The following is a 13,991-nucleotide window of genomic DNA, read 5'->3' as shown; positions in this document are numbered from 1 at the left end:
CCCTGTGCGCCGATCGGAGACGGAGTTCACTACTGATATTGTTAGGTAAGAGCTTTCTAGTCTCCTTCCATCGCCCAATCAGCGGATGGCGGGCGGTGCGGTTTTGAAAATTTTTCAAAGACGCTTTTGCGGATGGATGGCGGACAGATGAGTTTTGTGATGCAAAACTTTGCGGATGAAATAATAGCCCATTCGCGTATCTCTAGGGCGCGGCTCCCTAGGGGGCTAGAGCGACCCCGGTGGGGACGTCATGACAGTTACTGATGTGAGACGGATTTTTATGGTTAATTTTATATATATATATTTATCTAAAATGAATTTACAATTTTAATAATCCGTTTATATGTTTAAAAAGAAGAAGAATGTATTCATGTAAATTAAAATATATTTATATATGAAATGTCAATTTTTTTTTTTTTTTTTTTTTTTTTTTTTTTTTTTTTGCCTACGTAATTTTTTGGCGGCACCCCTGACACAGTCAGGGGGCACCCCAGTGTGCCGCGGCACCCACTTTGAGAAAGGCTGATGTAACTTACTGTTCACAGAACAATAAAAACATTAAACATTTTATGCTTAAAAGCAATAATAAAATGGGTTATAAATTTAAGTGGAAACACTTAGTTTAAGAGCAATCTCTATCATGTAAAGTAAATTCAAAGAATTGGTATCCAAATGCTACGTTTAAAAAAAAGTATTATCAGTTATGTCAGGAAAATAAATGTCAGGATTATCAGGAAAATAAAGTAGGCTACATTATGTTAAAGCAAGTAGAAAAACATACATGAGAGACAAGAGCAGAAATTGACACTAAATATAACTAAAACAATAATTCACACACTTTGAAACAAAAATATATCACCACAGCTTTTGTGCCTATGTAAAAAAAAAAAAAAATCATATTCTTGCATTTACTGTAAATGTGTTCAGTGTGAGGTTTGTAGCTGTATCATGTACTTTATGGCAGCTTTAATGTGATCTAGCCTAAAGCAAATTTGAATGTATGGATTACAATGATATGCTGCAAAGCGACTCGATGCCTCTCTCACGCCTGACAGTTTTATGGAAGAATCGTGGAAGGGTTGTTCATCTTAAGCTGGAAAGTATTTGACCTTGTTGGAAACTGCTGTGTAAGTGATAATGTACAAGGAAAACAGAGGCTGGTTCTTGCGTACAGTTTTATCGCGGCATCAAAAAGAAGACAAACGTGCAGCCGTTGTAGGGTTTGGGTCTTTTATTTATTCAGTTTGGATATACATGTTTTTTTTTTTTATTAAATTATTTTCTCATCTGTTGTCCAAAAGAAGACCATTAACTTGGGAATTTATACAAAAATATAAAGAGAATTACGAGTGCTGTATGCCACATATACAACAGGAAAATATTTACCAGAAACACGAATCATTGTGTTAGGAAATCAAAAGAAAATCAATCCTTTAGCAGAGAGCATTTGAACACCAAACAAATGTATTCTTAAAAAAAAATTCATACACATGAAAATAGAAAAGGTCTCCCCCAGATCTGCTTTTAACACATTGTTAAAATTCCTCTATTATCAAGTTATCAAATGTCCATCTTGGGTGAACCATCTGAACACACAGGAAGTGATTTATCAGACAGTCCTTCCTGTAATCTCATAGGTTACTGTATTACACTTAGTTGAACTAAACGTTGGTTCTTGTGGTTTGATCTATCAAGCATTTCCTCTCCAAACACATCCATATACCATTACCGACGAAAACATACTTAGTCATAGTCCAAACAGAAGACGGACATAAAGTACTTACACCTTCATAATGCTCGGTCGAAACCTGCCTCTCAACATATTGCTGTTATATCTCATATCCTCCCGAAAGAACAGCAGCAGCCGAATGTTTCCTCAGTGCTCCTCGTGAAATGCAGGTGACAGGAGCTCGCTCTGTGATCTAGATTTCGGCTGAGACTAACAAGCACCAACAACGCCAGAAAACACTCAATACCTTTGAAACCAAAGTTATCTAACCGTACAATCTGAAAGCCAGAAACCGTACAGTCTTCAGACCGTGATTATGTCAGGAGGTCAGTGAACTTTGTCTCCATTCACAGATAAATCCAACATTTGGCCTTTCAAATCGAAACATGCTGAACTCTCTCATATAACACATGCCCAGTCCAGTTATTTCAAATGCAACGTTCCACATACGCTCTTCTGCTTCCCGTCTCTTTTTTTTGGCCACTGAATTATTAGCACGTCGGCCGGCTTCTTAAACGTTTGTGCAAGAAATTATTCCACGTTTTCTGAGGTACTAACAGGAAAAAAAAACTGAATTTTACAGAATCTTTGGTCCAACTTTCAAGCGCTCCTCCCTTAGTTAGTCATATTTACAGCCAACAGAAAAGAAAAGAAAAGAAAAAAACAACTTTCCATAAGTGCAACTTAAATACAGTTTCTATTTTCTCCGCATAGTCAGTGCTGACTCTCTCATCCACATATAATGTGCTTATAGTCTTTGCATTGTTTGAATTGTATTCACGTGTGTTGTGAACTGTTTCCTGTTTGAGCATTGTAAGAATCAGCAATACTGAATAAGACGATAAAGTCGGCCCACATGGACTCTGCGTGTTCTTTACATTTTTAGGGGAATATCGGCATCATTATAAGTAATAATTCAAATGGTACAATATATAAAAGTCTTAGTTTTTTTTTAAATACACAAAAGGTATTATATGGCTATAAGGAGAACTGATTTGTTTATTTACAAGCTGTTTAGTTCAGAAAATGTAATGAAAACTAAAATAAAAATGATCTCATGAAACGGTTCTATATATGAGGCGCCCGATAGAACCCATTGAGATTCGATATAGAACCTTTTCTTTTATGAGTGTAGCATAAAACCTTATTAAATTACTGTAGCCAAAAAGATTAAAATGTTACTATGCAAAAACACCATGTGAGGCACTAAAATGTAACCAAGCGAAATTCAAGTACCAGACACTTGACAAATAAAAGAGATTTTGATTTGATTGTTAAATAACATTTTGTGTTGCGTGTAAATCTGCCGATCTTTCGTTGGAATTCTGCGGGCACAGATTCCATGTGAGCCAATCAATCAGCAAACAGAAACCGCTTAGACCCAAATGCTTTTCCCTCCACCTGACGGGTACAATTGGATATGAATCAGTTAAAAAAGATGTACATAAATACATCACTGACATGCGACACATGTAAAGACTGCACACACACACTCACACAACCTCATCCCCACTATCAAGTACCAATGTCACCGGAAGCAAAACAACAAAACGGCCCTCACTGACTTTGCGTTTCCTTTCTTTAAAGTCTCTTGCCACCCGTTTTGAATCAGGGTTTTAGTAACCGAGTCCACGTCCTCTCACTCTCTAGGGAGTTTTTTGTGTGTGTGACATTTTGTGAACGATGACAAACCTCTCATGTGTCTCTCAGAGGTCCTCTGTGTAAATGATGCATGGACTGGCGTCCTCGGTGGACTCCAGCCTGACTGTGGACACAAACCACCGTCGCCCGGCTGTGTTTCTGCTGCTGTTGTAGTTGAGCGTGGTGCGGTATGTATTGCGGGCGTGCTTGGGGAACACGATGGCCGTGCTTTGGAAGTGTAGCGGCCTGTGCCGTGGCTGGAAGTGAACCTCTGATTTGTAGCTGCGCCACGTGCAGTTCTGGACGGCCACCACCGTCTCGCTGAAGGATGTGGCGGTCTGGACCTGGGCGCAGTACACCTGGTCACGAAAGTGTCTGTCTGAAGCGTACTTCACTGCAGAGTTGAACCTGGCGAGGAGCAGCAGACAAACATTTCTCAACTAATCGCTCAAAGTCTGAGACCAGCTTGAAAATTATGGAGGAAAGAAATCGCATGGAGCAAAATAAGGAAATATTTCCGATTTTGCACTATTTCTAGGTCACTAGTAAGAAAATGTGTGATGTTGATCATGTGACTGTACAGTTGCTCAGAGAAAAAATAGAAACTGAAGTTTGGAACCACACACACACACAAAACAACAACAACACATTTCAAAAACATTAGTAGGTAATGGTGATTTAACATTACTCACTTGATTTCTTTTTCTGGTTTGGGGTTGACCTCAATGCTCTCTCCGTAGACCACAGGGTACATGCGTGACCTCGCATCTGGACCTTGAGAGTTCAGGAGCAAGTATGGCAGCTACACAAGAAGAAAAAGAAGAAGAAATTAGCCATGTACACTAGCTACCCCCCATTACAACCCATAATAATAGATGTTAAATCCTGGCTAAATATTTGCGCATTTTACATTGAAATGCTTGAATTCGATTGATCAATTTCAGCATGTAATGTATGATGACAGCTAAACTGTATAATTGACCGTTCGTTGGCCATGGCAACTGATTTCTTGAATATCTTTAGACTGTAGCAGTTTCATGTGTATCATATCATTACTGTATAACTTTAATCTCAAATAAAAAAAGTTTTTGGCATTTATTTATTTGTAAGTATCCATTATCATCACAAAATAAACACTCTACTATCAAATAGGTTTTATCCGAAATCGCACACTTCCCTACTATATAGTAGATGAAAAACAGTACGTCTGAATTACCAGTACTCATTAAAGAGAAGGAAAAAAGTGGCCAGATGAACTACTTCTACTGGTGAGATTCTGAAGTGTGCATATATGATGGACACTTTACTATCCCGTGAGGCCACGGGAGAGGATTTGTGAATGACAGTGCTAGGTCACATGATAATGACAACATGGCGAATGTAGTGTATGTCCAGTGGATTACATTCATACTATACACATTCATAACATAACATACATTTTTGACAGTGACGCTTGTGAAGAAATTCCTTATTCAAAATACGTATCTACTCAAAAGAGTATGTGATTTCGGACGCAGCCATAGTTTGTCCTCTGAATCAGAACACTGTTTAGCAAAACAGCATTTCAGAAATATCAACTGTGCAACAATCCTAGAATTCTTCTCCTACTATGCTTATTGTTGTTTTGGTGTCTGTTTGAATATCCGCTGTTTGAGCAGTCAGTACAGTTTGGTGAGGGTAGTTTGGGTCTGTCACGGATCTGAAGTGAGGCTTTCCAACACGCATGTATAAAATGGAATGTATAAAGGAAACAAACACGCATGTATAAAGAAAACAAAACTAGACACAGGTGCAGCCAATACGTTACTATAGAAACAGAAACAAACTAACCAAGTAAACTGACACTAAACAGAGCAGAGAAACAGGAACTAAAAGGAAACAAAACAGAATATAAAAATAAGTGTCCAAAGAACAGGACATAAACCAAGTTTAGTTTATATTGAAAATTAAATCATTTATTTACAGAGTCTGGTAAGTTTTGAAGCAGTGCTATTTTTGTATTTTTAATATACTATTATAGTATGTATAGTAAGTAATTTTGTTGTGTTTTTTTACATTTTAATTCATTTAATTTTTTTATATATTTCTGTAGGTTTTAGTCATTTTAGTAGGCCTACTTCAAGCTTTTTGATCTAATAATTATATTTGATTTCAGTGCCGTCTGTGTTCATGTGTTTGTCTGCGTACTGAGATATATATGTATACAGTATATGTGTGTGTGTGGTGGTCAGACAAACAGAGACAGTGTGTGGAGCTGCACTGGTCTGTGCCTCCACCTGCTCCAGCCATCAACACACACACACACACACACACACACACACGCTCAGCACCTTCCTCGATGTCCAGCATGTACAAGCTCTCCTCACTCTCTGTCTCTGACACCTCATAAAACCGAATTCCTCAGCAGCGTATCATCAACCGAACTATCATCTGACGTGACACGTTTACAGTCTCACATTCTAATAGATGACAATCTGTATTTTTTTGTTGTTGCTTTAGTTCATTTTAGAAATTTAGATCTGACTGACTGAAACTTGACTGACTGAACCCGTTTCAAAGAGTCCACATGAGAGTGTATCAAAGCAAAATAATCTAGCGATGTGAAGATACAATCATATATCATTATATTATTTTTCTAATAATATTGCATCAATCAGTTTAAGTGCACATTCACAGTACAACAGATATGTTTCCATCCACCTATTTTTATGCACATTTTAGGATATTGCATAAAAACGCTGGATGGAAATGACAAAATGATCAATTCTTAAAATGTGCATTAAAAAAATGTATGCGCTCAATTGAGCTGGATACATTTCTTATCAGACATGTGCATAAACTACGATGGAAACACGTTTGCTGAATAAATCCCTCGATGATCAAAACAAAAGACTCATGTGACTTTGCTTCAACAGTGGATGTGATTGGATGACTGGACTAGCGGACCGATTTCTTTGCGCAACATCTCAAATGTTGGTTTGATCATTCTGAAATGCCTGAGCCTAAGCTTATTTTAATTCCCTCTCAGACGCGTCTCACATGATTGCGTTCCCAAACTCCAGGCATCCGAACACACAATAACATGACAGCCTTTATTGTGTTTCGCCTGCGCGCTCTGAGACACAAGTCATTTATGATGTAGGGAAAAAGAGCCGCAGTGGCTTCACCGATTGCAGCAACTTTCATTTTTATTACAGATATTCTGTGCCAATTTCCAATGAAGTGACAATTTTGTTCTCTTGGGATGGAAACTGTGCTTTATTCCAAATGTGTTATGCGATGTGGCCAGAGACACACAATGCCATACCGAAAAAAAAAACTGAAGCATACTCCTGGGTTCCTGGTCTCATTCAGTCATAATCCATTTATGATATTGTGATCCATTGTCTATTTTTAAATTTGACAGCGGGGGGTCTGGTCAGTTTAAGCCAATAAAGTGAACACATAATGAGCAGTAAAATTAAAAACAATCCTTTTTCTAACATGCTGTTTATGAGAGGTTTCTGGCATCATGCTGTTGTCTCATGGATGCAGGCCAGGGAAAGAGGGATTGCGCCGCTGAGCATGTGCGTCCGTGTCCATATGAGTACAAGAGAGAGAACGTGTGTTAAATCCAGGACGGATACGGTGCCCACTGTGGCGTTACACAATGTGCCGCCACCCCACACACAGTCACATGAGGGACGGATCTCAGTTAAGCAGTTAAAGGTCTGGTGGCGGATCAACCGCACAGTATCAGATCACTTCTCAATCAAAGCTTGAAGGCTGAAGACAGTTTGTCATTACAGTGGCATCGCTATTTAGACTGATTGTGTCAGGTGGTCTGACAATTTATCCAAGGACGTCTAAAACAAAACATGTAGAAAGCCAGGTATTATATCTTCTATATTATATCAGGTAACAAGCCCTAAAAACCTATAACTGTAACGTCAAATGCAAAAAAGTCAATTTGATGCTGTACAGAGCCCTCCAAAAACAGACCCTGGCACAATAACTAATATAATAAAAATCAATTGTAATTGACAGAGGTTACATGCGAATGCAGCTGCCGTGATTAGTCGACGTAATCGACCAATCAAATTAGCCGACGAGTCGTTTTTACTATTGACCGCCTATTTATTTTTGGTCTCAAACTGGAAATATTGATTGATATCAAGCTAAAAAATCTCTAATTTCAGCAGACATGCTCCTCATATATCACGCATCCGTCCTGTGCTCTAATAAAGCATTAGACTGTTTCAGGGGTGTCAATGCACCCTTCACTTTCAGCAAACAGAGGTCATCAGTTTCTTATGTAACTGACTGCAACAACTCCGCTGTTAGGCCTGCCACACTAAAATAGATTAGAGAGATTTCTTTTACGTCATACAAACACAACTCTTAAAATAGACCCACAGCCACAAAACGAGATGCAAGCATGCGCACTGCATATAGCGTACTGTATATTCATGCTGGGATAGACACCGCCACAAAGCAAGGTTGCCATGAATGGAAAATGCAAAGTGTATGGCAAACAATGAATGCTTTGTATGCCTGCGTTTACTTTTCTACTCTGCGAGAGCATTTGGTCCTCATATAATGCATGTTGCCTGCAGGCTTGACCACATTTGTATACATTTAAGTAATAGGGTTTTGGAAATGGCATATTCAAAAGAACTTCCACAGAGGGATGTTTTGTTGACGCTGGCATGAGAGCTTTCCAAAGTGTAAAAAAAAAAAGTCATGCTGCTCCTTTCTATTTTACTGAGCGAGACGCTGTATTCCAACAAGTGCAAGCACGTTTCTCAAAGAGGAGTGTCTGAGTTATCATTTATTCTTTCCAAAATGCCTTTAGATAGTTGCTCTTAGCGGCGTGCTCGGGCAAAGCATTTATGCAGACAAATGCAGCTCAATCGCATTAACAGGCGTGCGGCGTATCAGGCCTCTCGTATCTACTGGTATTTGTTTAATAAAAGCTGTTGTTTTGTTAGTGCTTCAACACACAGTTGACTTGTGATGAACTGTGTTTCCTCAGGGAAAACTTCATTTCCTGCCTTAGAAGACGCATCCACTATGAAGTGTTGGAATAGGTTCTTTCTACGCTAATCTTAATCTTCTAGTTGTGTGGTTACTCTGAAATACTTAGACACTAGGAGGTTTTCATTAGGGTAAGTATGAAAGGGCACTTAAATTTGAATTGATGGTCGTGTCAAATGCAGACACTGTTAGTTTAACCTTTCAGAGGCAGAAATAAGACTCTGGGTTATGCCGAGGCACTTGAGCGGCGGTATACTGTAACGTGAACATGCGCTGTCGAGTAATACTGTACCAGTATGATATATATATGTGTGTGTGTGTGTGTGTGTGTGTGTGTGTGTGTCGGCATTGCTTGTTTGTTAGCACATGTGTATGTGGTGTAAAAGGGTTGCTATGAGGAAGGAGGGACAGATAGAGATCGGTTACAGTTACCACATTCACAAATCACAAGGTCAACTTGTTTACAGAAACTCTCTCTCTCTCTCTCTCTCTCTCTCTCTCTCTCTCTCTCTCTCTCTCTCTCTCTCTCTCTCTCTCTCTCTCTCTCTCTCTCTCTCTCTCTCTCTCTCTCTCTCTCTCTCTCTCTCTCTCTCTCTCTCTCTCTCTCTCTCTCTCTCTCTCTCTCTCTCTCTCTCTCTCTCTCTCCCCTTGTCATCCTCTCTTCATTAGAGTGTGTCTCCGGAGGCATGAGCACCTGAACCCCTTTCTATTTCAGGATTCTTCTCTTTCACTTCTCATTATTTTTCCCTGGCCTCCACATTGTCAACAGCATCTGTTTGTGTTTATGACAAACTGCATATATGCTTCTATATTCTAACATGTTGTTTTGGATGGAAATCATTTAACCACCGGTTGCTCACATGTGACTTTCGTATTACAGAATCAGCTTGAATATTGTCAGCACGAATGAGTAACTGAAGTTAAACACCTTTACAATTTGTAAATGTCATCTGTATCCATAGTGACAATGACTTAGCAAATATAAACAAATGGCAACTTCCATAACAACAGAGAGTCCTGTCACAACCGATATTTAACGTTGGCATGAAATTAATTATTTCACTATTTTCTTATTGTCAATTATTCATCCATGCATATATTGTTGTTTTTTAACCTTGTTATATTTTATTAAAATCTCATAACTGGATCTTCCAGGAACATTACAGACTGCTCTGGTTACGTATGCCAGACTTCTTCAATTGTTTAGTCCACTTAAACACGGTCGCTTTCTTACAATCAAACTCAAGCTTGCATTTCTGATCTGCTTCCATCCAATCAACAACTGATGCATAGAACCAAGTCATTTTCTCTTTTTTGATAATCTGTTTCACTAGGTTGTGTGTCACAATACGAAACAAAATATCTGCCGTATACTTCCGTAACATCGCAATTTAAACAACCATATTCTGCTGTGGTGTGAAATTTAAAGTAGTCAAGTCAATGAAAAGTTCTTGCAGCAGAAACATGGTCGATTATAGGGCTTTTCACACTGTGCTTATTTAACCCTGGGTTATTGTCATTCTAAACTTCACTTTTAACCACAGGTTATGGAACATTTCACACTTTAGAAGCAGGGTTAAGAGTAAGACAGCTTTTGCAGTGTTAACCCCGCATTGCTGTGCCAAACTTGTGCAGTGTGAAATGATGTGGTGTTAGAATGTTAAAGCTAGATGCTCAGCAACAGACAGCCAATCACGTGCCACGTTACGTATTCACATGCTTTGGACAGTCACGGAAACACACGGTGCGTCCAAAATCGCGTACTGAACTTACTTCACGACCGTTAAAAAATAATGTTTTATATAATATGAGTGTGTAGTATGAATGGAATCTTGACGTACTACATCCGCCATGTTGTCATTATCATGTGACCTACCAGCGTCAGTTGCATCACTTCACCTTCATTCATAAATCCTCTCCCGTGGCCTCATGGGATAGTTAAGTGTCCATCGAATGCACTTCAGAATCTTGCCGGAAGTAGTAGGTCATCCGGGGACTTTTCGCCAAATGGTTTTCGAATACTATGTACTTGGACATACTACTCTTTTGGCATACTGTTTTTCACACGCTATTTAGTAGGGAAGTATTCGATTTCGGACGCAGCGACAGTGTGTTGTATAAGCAGTTGTTTCAGTGTTTGATGGAAAACCAAAAAGTATTAAAAAAAAGTATGTCAAAAAGGTAAAATATAATACAAGGATACGCAATGTTAAAGCTTTTATGTAAATAGGTCACATGCTGCATTTGTCCAATCAGTGACACTGACACCACAAATAAGTATAGAGCGAAACGTATGAATAGCCTGGATTAATTGTTAACCCTGGGTAAAGTATGAGCAGTGTGAAACATGAACCAAGATAACCCAGGATTCTGCTTACCCGGGGTAAGGGTAGGCCCAGTGGCAGGACACGAGGGGGGGCATTAATATTTCTCATCGGCGAAAGCGACAGAAATGAAATCGGGGTTGACTGCAGGTGGAGTTTGGCTCAGTCCGGAGGGCGGCAAAGGGATGTCCACCCTCTGGTGCCTGGTTTAGATTGACCCAGGGTTAACTTTTTCTAGCGTGGAAAGCCCTTATGTGTTTATACATTTCGTTATTATATCCCCTTTTAGATGTGACCTGTCTGTTTGAAACTTGCCTCCACTCAACTGTCCTCATGCACATGTCTGAATACTGCACAATATGACTGACCTAAGTAGGGCATGTTCCTTCATCAACATGTTTTTCCTGGACAACAAATACCCTAACCCTACACCTAAAATCAGTGCACTGATTGGTTGATAGGGAAATTGTTCCACTGCCAACAAAGGATGTTGGGTCTCCTTTAAAGGGACAGTTCACCCAAAAATGAAAATTCTGTCATCATTTACTCTGTTTGGTTACCCATATTCTTCAAAATATCTTCTTTTGTGTTCAGTAGATGAAATTCATACAGGTTTGGAACAACTTGAGGGTAAGTAAATAATGACAGAATTTTCATTTTTGGGTGAACTATCCCTTTAAGCTCTAAGGCTTCATTATATGAATGCATACCAGTTTGCCTTCCCGGCTCTCCTTTCTGCAGTATCCCTGCAGCTCAGTCGGGGTTGAACAGCTGCCGGTGCGCGACTCAAGGATCCCTGGCGACAGAGAGTAGAAGGGCGGACTGGGACTTGGAGGGAGTCCTGAATCCGGACTATCGAGCAGTCCCTCCCGGTTCTTTCCTTTCAAACTCTCATCCATAGCTTGTAAATGTAAATGCCCCACCATTTCTGGAAGAGCGCAATTTTTTTTTAAATCAGCCGATTTCACTCCAGGAAAGATGGTACGAGAGGTATAACCTAAAGTCCCATATCAGAACCACAGAGGGAGTCGTGGTGTTCCAATAGATGCCTAAAACAAAAGTATTACAATATACATTAATGAGAGAATGGGGCTAGTTGTCACAATTTTTACTCCAGTGAATTTTTCTCAGTGTGTAAAGTTAGATTAAAACCTTGGCATGTGGGTGGGTGTGTGTGTGTGTGTGTGTGTGTGTGTGTGTGTCAAATTATATGGGATAAATTCTCACAGCATATTTTGGGATTAAACAGTCTATTATAGGCTTTTCAGCTAAATGTATACAGTAAAACAATTATGAAACAAAATTCATGAAACAAAAATGTAACTATAAAACAAAGAGTTGTTTTGGCATTATATAATATTAGTATAATATATTTATACCAACATAATGTGACGACTTGGCCTGAGCTTTAATAAAAACAAAACAAAATAATTAAACACCATAAACCAAACATCAAAACATTGTTTACTGAGATATAGCTAGCCAGACAAGTTATCCATGTGACAACTAGCCCCGGTCTAGCCTACCTGTTTTACAAAACATAGCTGAAATTCGATACAAAACAATTTTTGTATTAAAAAAACCTACAGTGCAACCCACCTACAAAGCATTTTTGGGCATAGGCTAATAGGCGCGTTCTCGACTAGAACGTTCAAACGCGAAGATGCCCAAAATGCCGCCTAGGTAACGTTAGGCAGGTCACAAGGTTTCGAAACGCTGTTTCCAAACCTGCGCGTTACAGGATAATACATTGTCCAGTTATAGGTATTTTTATTTAACTAATTAATGTAAAGACCAACAAAAGTCACTCTTAATGAACTCTATAATAGGGGGAAGGGGGAGAAATATGCCTTAAAGAGTTTTTATTACCTTTGAAGATATTCCGCCGGTTAAAAAAAATTCCGTGAATGAAGTGTTAAGCGCATAACACTTCAGTTCATGATCTTAAAAGTAAAATCCACAACACACGCGATGACTGCCTCGCAAAAAAGTGTGAAAATAATACCACAGATCTCTAAAGTCTCACAATAGTCCCTCAGCTCATTAGTGCCGGTGTCTTCTATCCGTCTCTTGCTCTTCGGAAAGCGCAGAAGTAGTAAATCTGGCAGCAGTGGTGCGCCAATATGTGAACGAGCAGGGCGCGCGCACTCTTATGCGCCTGGAGCCAATCCAGTTGTGTCATTACCACCAACGCCGGCCAGTAGAGGGAGCAACGCTCAGCTCCACTGCTGCATTTGACAGTTCTGACCTACATTTTAGCACAAAGTTTAGCGTTTAGAAAAAAATGTAGAGCAAACCGCGATTAAATGTGTAAAACATTTGTTTAAATCAATGTACATATTTCAAAATGATTTAAAATTGATGTCTGCTGCTAAAAGCAAGAGTGAAATGTACCTCTGTGATTTCTGAAGAACATTTGTGTGCTTAATTGGGTTACTGTGTGCGTGGGATTAGTGTGTCACACTTTTGAAAAATGGGGTGACCAGGATTTTGGCAGAGACACAGCTTTCCTTCTCTGTTATGTATTTCTGTTAGGAACCCACGAGCTGGTAGCTAGAAAGACATTGATTGAGGACTCTTCATTTTATGTCAGTTAGCCTATAACAGCTGCAGGGACACACCTCATGAAACAGGGAGTGTCCCGGGAAAACCGCAACTTTAGAAGAGGATGCCTGCCATTTCTTTATACCACATGCCATTTGATAATTGATAATTAGTGATTGACCATAACTGCTGCACAGTTACAGTGCATGTCATGCTACATCCTACTGTTTGTATAAAACCAGTCACTACTTGACTTAATTAAGTGGGAAAATGTAGTAGGACTAAAAGTAATTGCATTTTAATTAAGTGTTTCACACACAGCAACACGCATTTATGTAACTCATACCAACTGTAGGCAAACTATAAAACTTGAGAAGTGTGACTGTTCATAAACACTTTAAGATGAACATTCAGTTTACATTCATTAACTTTGAATTGCTTTGAATTTTAACATATCTGCAATATATAAGTGTTCCGTATTTTTATAAACATAGCAATAGATCCAGTAAAAAAAAAAATGCACCAAAGAAATAGATGTGAAACTGACTAGATCTGTCACACAACGTGTTACTGCTTTCTGACAGCAGCCTATAGTGTAATATTCTGTGTTGTCTGGGCACCCTAATCAAATATGTACATGGTCAGAGAAGCTATATGCAAAAGTCTCGCCTGATCCATCTTAAGCCGTGTGAGAGCGAAGGAGCATGTCTCAAAGCTCTGGCCAGTGTGTAGTTGTA

General features: G+C 39.2%; 1 protein-coding gene across 1 annotated transcript; it reads right to left on the bottom strand.

The window, feature by feature from the left end:
* Positions 1-443: 443 nt before the first annotated feature.
* rflna (refilin A) lies at positions 444-12,887 on the bottom strand. The gene is made up of 4 exons (XM_079637727.1): positions 12,580-12,887; positions 11,421-11,759; positions 4,063-4,172; positions 444-3,778 (listed from the first exon to the last, which is right to left on the bottom strand). Exons 2-4 carry the CDS (start codon positions 11,634-11,636, stop codon positions 3,436-3,438), a joined length of 669 nt encoding a protein of 222 aa, XP_079493853.1. The 5' UTR covers positions 11,637-11,759; positions 12,580-12,887; the 3' UTR covers positions 444-3,435.
* Between the last annotated feature and the right edge of the window lie 1,104 nt (positions 12,888-13,991).

The sequence above is a fragment of the Phoxinus phoxinus genome (assembly GCF_949152265.1).
Source record: "Phoxinus phoxinus genome assembly, chromosome: 15".
Classification (NCBI taxonomy): Eukaryota; Metazoa; Chordata; class Actinopteri; order Cypriniformes; family Leuciscidae; genus Phoxinus; species Phoxinus phoxinus.
The sequence above is the reverse complement of the archived record's forward strand: the minus strand, read 5'-3'. Positions and strand labels throughout refer to the sequence as shown.